The sequence below is a fragment of the Fukomys damarensis genome, unplaced genomic scaffold (genome assembly GCF_012274545.1).
Source record: "Fukomys damarensis isolate Sample0158 unplaced genomic scaffold, DMR_v1.0_HiC HiC_scaffold_39, whole genome shotgun sequence".
NCBI classification, from domain to species: domain Eukaryota; kingdom Metazoa; phylum Chordata; class Mammalia; order Rodentia; family Bathyergidae; genus Fukomys; species Fukomys damarensis.
This window is the reverse complement of record NW_022900951.1, coordinates 55,878,352-55,889,416: the sequence shown is the minus strand read 5'-3', so window position 1 is coordinate 55,889,416 and position 11,065 is coordinate 55,878,352. Positions and strand designations below refer to the sequence as shown.

General features: G+C 42.2%; 1 protein-coding gene across 1 annotated transcript; it reads left to right on the top strand.

Moving 5' to 3' along the window:
- Positions 1-6: 6 nt before the first annotated feature.
- Snx12 (sorting nexin 12) lies at positions 7-9,906 on the top strand. Its single transcript, XM_019205100.2, has 4 exons — positions 7-229; positions 5,517-5,612; positions 7,541-7,665; positions 8,074-9,906. The coding sequence occupies exons 1-4, from the start codon at positions 71-73 to the stop codon at positions 8,174-8,176; spliced, it is 483 nt and encodes a 160-aa protein (XP_019060645.1). The 5' UTR covers positions 7-70; the 3' UTR covers positions 8,177-9,906.
- The last annotated feature ends 1,159 nt before the right edge of the window (positions 9,907-11,065 follow it).

Genomic DNA, 11,065 nt, shown 5'->3' with positions numbered 1-11,065 from the left:
GCCGTGCGCGCTCCTGCCTCGGCCTCTGTCCCCCACCCCCTTCCCCGGTCCGGGTCTCTCCTTCGTAAAGATGTCGGACACGGCAGTAGCCGACACTCGGCGCCTTAACTCGAAGCCGCAGGACCTGACCGACGCATACGGGCCGCCAAGTAACTTCCTGGAGATCGACATCTTTAATCCACAAACGGTGGGCGTGGGCCGCGCGCGCTTCACCACCTATCGAAAAGACGCTTGAAGGGGTCTTTTAGGGGTTAGGGGCTTAATAGGTTTAGAGAGAGGTCTGCAGATCCGGTTGTGGCCCCAGGATACAGAAAACTCCTGAGGGGGACATCGGATGAGGGTGAGGGCGAATAAGTACCCACGAGGAAGAAGTGAAGCACGGCTGGATAGGGTGGGGAAGATGGAAAAAGATTAGAGTGAGGAAAAGACGCTTGAAGGGGTCTTTTAGGGGTTAGGGGCTTAATAGGTTTAGAGAGAGGTCTGCAGATCCGGTTGTGGCCCCAGGATACAGAAAACTCCTGAGGGGGACATCGGATGAGGGTGAGGGCGAATAAGTACCCACGAGGAAGAAGTGAAGCACGGCTGGATAGGGTGGGGAAGATGGAAAAAGATTAGAGTGAGGAATTCAGGTAGATAGGAATCATGACTGACTGACGAAAGAAGAAAAGGGAGGGTGGAAGAGGGCTGGGGGATGGAAAGCCAAGGCATAGATCGCTGAGTCCCATAACTGAGCTAGGTTGTGGGAAGTCAGTCTGAAAAGGGAGGGCAGGAAGGTGGGGCTTCTTCCTAATCAGGCCTCCCTGAGATGATAGTCAAGCAAAACCTTGGATTAAAGGCAAAATAGACTCCAGGAAAGAGAGATGGTGGGCTTGTGGTAGCAGAAATGGAAAGGGAGTCTCGGAGACTGAATGCTTTCCTGATTTGGCTAGGGTTAACACCTGAAGGAGAGAAATGTTTTATGTTTAAGTTTTCTCAGGTACCACATGCTGTGTCTCCCCTTGAAACCTGGTTCTGCACTGGGATTGGTGGATTGTCAGTTGCTGCTCTCATTCAGAGCAGATCTTTTAGGTTTGAAATATACAGTGTTTACTTCAATATTTATTGGCTATCATTTGGGTTCTGTGTATGAGTGGCTATTTGTCCTTTCTGTCCTACATTAACCTTTTGGATTCCTACCCTGGTCTGTAGTTACCTTAATGCATGACATTTCAGAAAGGACTGCCTCAGGAGTGGTTTCTTCCAGTGTTCACCACAGAGGACTTTATTCTGTAGTGTTTAGTCCAGAGTGCAAGAATGGAATGTGCAGATAGAGTACATGGTTTGCAGATTCTTTTGTTCAAAGTGGTTATAGGTTAAAAAAAAACTTTAAGAATCCTTTCCTAGTTTTCTTCTCAGACTAGAGAGCCAGAATATTCCTTATGGATAGCATCCTGCTTAAACAGCTTTGAAAACCTAAAAGAGTGTATGAATTGAATGAGAAAGTGTGGTCTCCTACGTGGCCACTGAGATCTCATTGACAAATTATCTCCAAAAGAAAGAAAAATGAAAAACATAAGAAGCACTTTTTTGGCAGTACTGGGGATTGAATCCAGGGCCTCACACATGTTATGCATGCACTTTACCACTGAGCTACACCCCCAGCCCAATATTTGTGTGTGTGTATTTCTCTTTCTCTCTCCCTCCCTTCCTCCCTTTCTCCCTTCCTCCCCCCCTCTTTTTTTCTTGGTACTGGGATTGAACCCAGAACCTTTGCACTGCGTTACATCCTCACATCCCTAGCCCCTTTTCTTATTTTTATTTTGAGACAGGGTCTTGCCAAGTTGCCCAGGCTAGGCTCTAACTTACAGCCCTCCAGCCTTAGCCTCCTAGAGTGCTGGGACTACAGGCATGTGCCGCTATATCTGACAATACTTGTGTAGATAAGAACTATTTGAAGTCATTTCTTTGAGTGGAATTTATGTATTTCAAAATATAAAAAGCTAGGGGTGTAGCTCAGTGGTGCAGTGCATAACATGCCTAAGGCCCTGGGTTTGATCTCTAGCACCACAACAAGTAAAAAAGAAATGATAAAAAAGAATTGTTATTGCTGGATAATTTAATGACTGAGGGAGCCTAGGCATAACTTGTTCAGTATAGACTCTGTTGTGGTTGTTTGGAGACATTGTTTGTCTTAATGTATTACCTAGGAGTCTTAGGAATTATGAATGTAATAGCTCCCTACTTCAGGTATTCTAATAACAGGTACTGTTAATCTTGTGCCTTTTTGTTACAGGCATTGAACTAGATTCTAGTGCCTATCTTTATTCTTACAAAAAACCCATTTTACAAATGGTAAGCTGAGGAAAAAATACAGTTTAAGTAACTTGTCCAAGTATATCTAACTGTAACTGACAGGGCTGGGATTTGAATCAAAGTCAACCTGACCTCAAAGCCCATGCTCTTTTCACTATAGTCTCTGGCAAGGCTTAAAATTTTCCTGCCAAGTTTTTCATCAGTTCCTTCCACAAATGTGTAACAATTATATAGAGTTGATGATGGTTCCTGTTCAATGGGTTTGAGTTAATTTGTGTTGTTTGTGTTTAATTTGTATGGCTGTGTAGGCTTTTTTTTCGGTACTGTAGATTGAACCCAGGGCCTCACAATGAAGCTGTATCCCCAACCCTTTTTTTTTTTTTGAGACAGGGTCTTGTTACGTTGTCCAGATTGGTCTCACTCCTGCCCCTCTCACAAGTAGTGGGCCTATAGGCATGCAGTGCCATGCCTGGCTAAAGTTTTAATATTTTTATTGAACTCCATTTTGGGGAGAGGTTGGTAAAAGTGTATTTCTTTATTTTTTATTGTTTTTTGAAACAGGGTCTTGCTAAGTAGTTTAGGCCAGTCTTGAACTCACTGTGTTGCCCAGGCTGGCCTCAAACTTGGAGCAATCTTCCTGCCTCAGCCTCCCAAGTGCTGGAATTACAGTCATGTGCCACCACACAGGGCTATTATTATTATTTTTCCACTACCAGGTGTCAAATTCAGGACTTTGCCTTTGTGAGGCAGGCGTGGCGCCACTGAGCTGAATCCCCAGCCAATGTTGTTATTATTTTTTGAGATAGGGTCTCACTATATAGTTCAGGCTTGCCTCAAACTCACAGTGATTCTCCTGCCTCAGCCTCCTGAGTGCTGGGATCATAAGCGTGTGCCTCCATATTTGTCTCTAATGTTTGTGTTTATTAAAAGATGTTTTTACTGGTGTTGAAGATTGAACACCAGGCCTTGAATGTGCTAAGCACATGCTTTATCATGGACCTGTACTCTCAGTCCCATATAATAATTATTGCTGAAGCTCTTGTTTCATTTTGTTCATTAAGGAATCCTGTCCTCATGGGGATCTGGAGAGGTTTCTTGGTGACTTCACATTGTGAAAGTCTAGCAGAGCTCCAAGATACTCTTTTCTTGCCAAGAGGGTTATGGAGAAAGGAAAAGTTCCTTTTATTACTCACCCACTGATTTGATTTGGTGAGAAGTAAATATGGTCATGATTAATGCATGTGGTTGGCCATTTTTATTTAGAACCCGTCGATGGGAATAAGATTAGGGCTTTTTGTTTGTTAGGGGTTTCTGTTGCCTCTAGAACCTGGGGAGTCTTTCCAATGATTACTATGTGGGAATGAGCCAATTTATATCAAGGAGCAAGGTGTGGTAAGCCAATTTATGTAATGGCTATCCTGCATTTTCTAAGTAAGGGAAGGATAAACAGATACATACATACATGGGGTTTTTCTTGATCAATTGAATATTTATTGAGTAACATATTTTGGGAGATGAAGTAGTCATGGTTCCATGATCATTTTTTTGAGGTACTGGACATAGCACTCAGGGGCACTCTACCACTGAGCTACATCCCCAACCCTTTTTGTTTTTTATTTTGAGGCAGAGTCTTACTACAGTTGCCCAGGCTGGCCTTGAGCTTGTGATTATCCTGCCTTAGCCTCCCACAGTGCTGGGTTTACAGGCTTGCACCACTGTGCCTGGCATGATTGCTGATGTTTATGAGATCATAATTTAGGTAGACAAGCCAAACATGGTATATAAAATAACAGTGGGTAACAGGGATAGGAAAGTGTAAATGTCAGGGAAGTTCAGAGTGGAAGGATATCAATGTATTCAGCTGGTATTGTCAAAGATTTCCTGGGCTGGGGATTTAGCTCAGTGGTGCGTCTGCCTTGCAAGTGCAAGGCCCTGAGTTTGATCCCTGGTATCAAAAAGAAAAAAGAAGAATTCCTGAGTGAATTGAGATTGAGCTGGGGTTTATAGCACAGAAACAATCTGAATAGAAAAGCAGAGGGATCCTCTTGTTGCTTTTGCTGGTTTTGCCACCATGAACTGTTCCCCTCTGCCACCCTGCCTTGGAGCCAGCTGATTATAGACTGAGACCTCTATGAACTGTAAGCCAAATAAACCTCTTCCCCTTAAAAAAATAAGCAGAGGGAAGCATACCTTGGCAATAACTCACTTTCTTTTTTATTTTTATTTTTTGCAATAATAGGGATTGAACCCAAGGCTTGTGTACTGAGCTACATCCCCAGACCATTTTTATTTTTTATTTTGAGGCAGGGTCTCACTAAGTTATTAAATTGCCCAGGCTGGGTTTGAATTTGTAGTCCTCCCTTCTCAGCCTCCCAGTGTACCACTGCATCTGATTTACCTCTTATTTTTGCAGGGAATTTCAGTTCACTTTTTTTTATGGTACTGGGGATTGAACTTGGATCCTTATGCTTGCGAGGCAGGCAGCAGAACCACTGAGCTAAATCCCCGGCCCTTCAGTTCACTTTTTAATGGAAAATGTAATATGTGCATGTGATAAATTGTACAATAAACAGTATTATTTCTGCCCTTTCTAGTTGTCTGGTCTTACTCTCCAGGGGTAATTTCTATGACTAGTATGTTTTAATGAATGCATATATATATTATAATATATATCCCTTTTTAAATACAAAAAGAGGCAAGCCTCCCCTTCTGTACCTTGATTTTAACAGTTAATATCTTTCCATACTGGCACATAATAGATCTTTCACATTTTTGTCTTAGTTGTATAGTTTCCCACTATAGAGGTATACCATAATTTATTTAACCAGTTCCCTCTTGATGGACATTATTGTTACAAATAATAAAATGCGGTGAAAACTTATGTGTGTGTGTGTGTCTGTGTGTGTGTCTGTGTATTTACATACAGCTGCAGGTCTATTTGTAGGTTAAATTCTAAGCAACGAGGGACTTTTTTTTTTTTTTTGCATTGTTAGGAATGGAATCCAGAGCCTTGTGTGTGCTAGGTAAGTACTGTACCACTGAGCTACGCCCCTGGCTCCAACTGTAACATGGTTGGATATAGTAATGGTTAATAGTCACCTGATGGTGGTTTGAAGGGGTTATAGGTATGTGGTTCATAAGAGCTATTGGATCTGCCCAGTGGTTGTGACAGGTAGCCAGCATACCATCTCTCTTTTGTTCTTTCTTCCATGTATTCCATGTAGACAAACCTACCTATCTTCAAGCTGAAAGAATCCTGTGTACGGAGGCGCTACAGTGACTTTGAATGGCTGAAAAATGAGCTGGAGCGAGATAGTAAGGTATGTCTCATGCCCTATGTGGCACCCTTGGAAGAAGAGATCTACATAGGTTGAGAGGGTATAAGATCATGTTCTGTAAAATCTTTTTTTGTTGTTGTTTTTTTGAGCCAGGGTCTCACTATGTAGTTGAGACTGACCTGGAACTCACTATGTAGCCCAGGCTGGTCTCGAACTCACAGCGATCCTCCTGCCTCAGTCTCCTGAGTACTGGGATTACAGGTGTGCACCGTGTCTGGCTGCACTGTAAAATCTTGAAAGGGAATGGAGAAAGTGAACCCACTGTTATCTGCCAAATACTAATATTTTGGATCTGGGAATGTAATTTGAAACTTGAAAGAGGTTAAGTTTAGGGCAATGTTTTTATTAGTATGTTTGTGATGCATAATTCATTCATCTTGGGGAATTGGTACATGTATATAACCCATTTTGATCAGTTTTATTCCCCCTTTCCCCTTCTGACCCCCTCCCTTCCCATCTTCACAGAGTCTACTTTCCTGTTTCCTCTTCTCTCCCCCCCCCCGTCTCTTGAGAGAATCTCATTAGATTATATAGCCCAGGCTGACCTCTTAACTTGCAGCAATCCTCCTGCCTCAGCCTCCGGAGTGCTGGGATTTCAGGTGTGCCCCACCATGACCAGCTCAGTCTCTTTTATTTTGCTCTTTAAATGATTTGTATTTCGAGTTTGTCATATTAAAGAAATTGTGTGATGTTTAACATTTTGTCTTTGATTTATTTAACTTAATGTTATGGTTTCAAGATTCTCCATTTTCCTACAAATAGTATCCTTCTTTATAGGTGAATAGTACTCACGTATCTGTTGATGGACATATAGTCCACTTCCATGACTTAGCTATTGTGAATTGTGCTGCTATAAATATGGGTATGAACGTATCACTATAATATGGTGATTTTAACTTTTGGGAAGATATCTAGAGAGATGTAGCTGGTTTGAATGGAATTTCTATTTTTAGTTGTTTTTTTTTTTTTTTTTAGGAATCTTCATACTGATTTCCATAGTGCTTGTAGTAGTTTACATTCACACTAACAATGTAGAAAGGTTCATTTTCCCCCACTACCTCACTAGCATAAACAACAAATGCTGGCAATTTTGTGGTTGTAGGGCAATTTTTTTTTTTTTAGTACCAGGGATCAAATTCTGGTCCTTGTGCTTGTAAAGCAGGTGGCAGAACCACTGAGCTAAATCCTCAGTCCCTATAGGGCAATTTTTAAAAAAAGTATTACTTCACTTAGTGGCTAGCAAAGTCATATGTCTTTTTTTTTGGTACGGGGATCAAACTCAGGACCTTGTGATTGCGAGGCAGGTGGTAACACCACTGAGCTAAATCCATGGCTGACTTAACTCTTATAGGTGCTAGAAATGAAAACTATAATGATAAGAAAGACCTAGCTAAGTTCTTGGGTGGTGGATTATTACTGAAAATGATAATTACTTGTAACTCATTGTTTTTTTTTTTTTTTTTTTTTTTTTTTTTTTTTTTTTGGTACCAGAGATCGAACTTGGATCCTTGTGCTTGTGAGGCGGGTGGCAGAACCACTGAGCTAAATCCCCAGCCCCATTTTCTTTCCTTTGAGATAGTAAACCTGCCTACCCACAAAAACAGAGGTGAAACAATCTGAGTCATTCTGACTGTTCTTACGGTCTTATCTTTTTTGTTATATTTGAGACAGGATCTGGCTCTGTAGCCCAGGCTGGCCTCAAACTCTTTGATCTTCCTTCCTTAATCCCTCTTCCAGTACTGGGATTGCAGACTGTGCCATCACACCACTTGGTTTTAGTTTTTGCAAATTACTGGCCTTGAGATAGGATGGATCCTATGCCTAGTAAGAAATGAAGTATATGGTACTTTACCATCTTACTTCCTCTCTTTCCTTCTCCCTTGGGGTTGATATATTGCTTCTTCTTGCAGATTGTAGTACCACCACTGCCTGGAAAAGCCTTGAAGCGGCAGCTCCCTTTTCGAGGAGATGAAGGGATCTTTGAAGAATCTTTCATTGAAGAAAGGAGGCAGGGCCTCGAGCAGTTTATTAACAAGTAAGCCAAGCCAAGTTCCTGGGAGCTCTGCTTGCTACTTTTGCCAGTATGGCCCTTCTGTATGTTTTGTCCGACTTTGTCTTTTTGTAAGGGGTACTATGATGTGGTACTGCTTGTGTAGTAGGCTGACTATACAGTAAAACTCCATTCGAGCAGAATTCTGATCCTGTGTATCAGGGCCTGAAAGAACACTGTATATTAATGGTTGCATCTTGAGATTTACCTGCCTTGCATTCTGCCCCCCTTTCCTTCTGCAACATTAGGGTCAAGGTGGTACCCTACTACCGTTCTCCAGTGGTGCGAACCTTAAGGCTAAGCTTGTCCTTCCTCCCCAGTGTACACTCTCCTCCCTCTGCTAATTCTCTGTGATCCCCAACACTACTGATAACCATTTTGGTCTCTTTGTAGAATTGCTGGGCACCCTCTGGCTCAGAATGAACGCTGCCTACACATGTTCCTGCAGGAGGAGGCAATTGACAGGAACTACGTCCCTGGGAAGGTGCGCCAGTAGGAGCCCCTCTCACCACCTGCTCCTCTACTTTCCTGCTGAGATGACATTGGTTTTTACACTAAGCCTCTCTCTCTCTCTTTGATCTGAAGTTGGCTGCCCATCTCCTGGCCTGATAAACTGTCTGGCATTGTACCCCTTGGTACCTCCTGACTACACCTTGTGGGTATTCTGCAAGGATCTTCTCTGAGGAGAAGTGGGAAATCACAGGCAGATGCCCTTTGCTTGGGGGTGGGTGGGTGGGTGGAGGTTAGACTGGAAGGCAATTTCTTGGGCATTTACTCTTGCCAAGGCAAACTGGGGGTGGGGCGGGGCTCGTGCTGGTGATACTTGGACACATACCAATGCTGCAAGTCCAGGGGATTTTCCTTTTTCTTAGGTTTAACCAGGAACACTGAGCAGGGAAAAACCCTGCCTTTCCTACCTGCATGAACCTTTTCTTTTTGGGGAAGGTGGTAGCGATCAAAAGCTCTCCATCTTTTCTCTAGGCCTGTTCCCAGTTTTCTCAGCAGTTTCTTTTATCATTTTCTCTCTCCCTTGTCACTTTCCATGGCAGTAATCCTCCTAGAGTCTAAGCAGTCTGTTATGTATAGCAAAGTGTGGGTTTTCTGGGCCCATCTTCATGGCTGCTACAGAGTCAGAAGAAAGCTATAGGGAGTAGGGGAGCTCCTGTTGCCTAGCCCCGCTTTCTCTGTGGCTCTCTACTCTGGCTGCCTACTTTTGCTTACCAGAAGGTGGGTCAGTGTGGGCTGGCAGTTCTCCTCCTTCAAGCCCTTGCTACTTTATGAGTTAGCTTTGCAGGCTTGGTGGCTTAAGGATGGGGCTAACTCACCACTGCCAAGTCACTCCTTGAATGGTGGCAGTTGGTCGTATCCTAGGTTTCTGCAGGTTGTAGGGAAGAACATTACCACTTTCTTTCTTTTATTTTCCCTTCCCCATCCCATTTAGTGTTGCCCCAAGGGCAGAAGCACACAAACCAACCACAGTTTCTGATTTCTCTTAAGCACTTTGAGCTGTTGAATGGGGCTCAGGAGCAGGGGTTGTCACTGCCCTCCCTAGCTTGGTCACGGGGTTATTGAACTGCCTGCACTTGTTTCCCATGGAATGCCAGCATTCTCCCCAGGACTAGCAGCTGGGTATGGATTTCCTAAATTTTGGAGTCTAGAGTAGCTTCTTGTGGCTGACAACTGTCCTGAGCTTTTGTCTAGAGGGAAGTGTTTTCTTTTTTTTTTGCTGGGGTCCACTGTCTCTCCCAAGTGGTGTGATGAGAACAAGTTAACTCTGGTGCTCAGCGAAAGTTGGGGCCCTTTGCTTAGACTCCCGATCATGAAAGGATTAGAATTTTCTATACAGGGCATTGGGGAAAGGATTGCTGATTCTGACATGACCCTGGTCAAAGAGGTTAGGATTAAATTTTGACATGAATGGAGCCCATCTAAATGTTGACATTCCTTGAGACAGATGAACTCTGTAGCTGCTGAGCTCCCTTTCTCACCTTGCCAATGTTGGTAATGTTGCTGCCTTTTTGATTTATATCCTCTGTTATATCCTTTTTTTTTAAGATTTCTTTTTTCATTGTGCACAAGTGCTGAGAGTCTGAGGCCCCATTTCTGCTGTGTATATATCCTGATTCGGGGCTGTTATTCATCAAACTGTTCATTCTTCTGTCAGGAAATGTCATATTCGAATCTGTTCATATTAAACCACTGTGAAGCAAGCCTCTGTTTTCTTCCTTAATTGTAAATTTTGTATTTCTTGTTTCTAGACTATGCTAGGGGCATTGTGCAGAAGTTATACAACATGGTCAGTGTCTTCAGGTGATAAGTTTTGCGTATACATTTTAAAAAAGAATGTTAACCACCTGTAGCAATATTTACTTATCCTTCCTTGCAGCTTGCAACTGACTTTGTCATAGAGATAATGTATCTGTTTTCAGGAAGTAGCCATAAGTACAATATCTGTGGTTTGGATCAGATTTAGCAGATTTAATTTTTAAGCTTGTGGCATAGAATATGTTTATATTATATATGTGTGTGTGTATATATGTTCTGTATATACACACGCACATACATAAGCACATATAGGCATGTACTCATCATCCTCTGGCACACCCACACACCACTAACAAGCACTATTTGTTTCATATGCTTTTCACCTCAATTGACACTTTGTTATTATCTTTCAAGCACTGTAGATTTGATTCGGGGATAAAGGTGGGTGAACTATGAGAACTTTTGGTGGGTGGATATTTTCATGTGACAAATGCATTCTCAAATAGTTTTATATTCAGAGTGGGTTCTGAGAAGGGTTGGAATGAGGGAGATAGTAGTCTTTTTTTTTTTTTTTGTACTGGGGGTTGAACTTGGGACCTTGCACTTGTGAGGCAGGCAGCAGAACCAGTGAGCTAAATCTCTGGCCCAGGAGGTAGTAGTCTTGTAATCTGGAAAATTGAGCTAGTTTTAATGTAGTTCAACATAGAAAGAAGATATAGAAAATGATGTGTTCAAAACATGAAATTAAGGTAACTTTGCAGTTTGATTCTAAATAGAAGAGTGGGAACTGAGTTAAGAAGGTTAAGAGATTTTTGTTGATTGAAGAATGAGATGACTGAATATATTTGAGAGGATAAGGATAGGCCTTTGTGTCTGATAAAAGGAAAAATAAAGAGATGTAGGCATCAGTATTAAAGAATAAACTGGTGAGGAGCTAGAAAAAGCAGCTGTAAAATAAAATATTAACAGAACCTTGGACATACAATGTTAATTTAACAAGTGTTTAATAGTCGTCTGTGTACCCAGCTCTTTGCAGAAAGCTGGGTTGGGAGTGACATATAGTTGTGGTACAAATAAAATATGATTAAATTTATTTCGTCATAGACCTTAGACTTTAGTT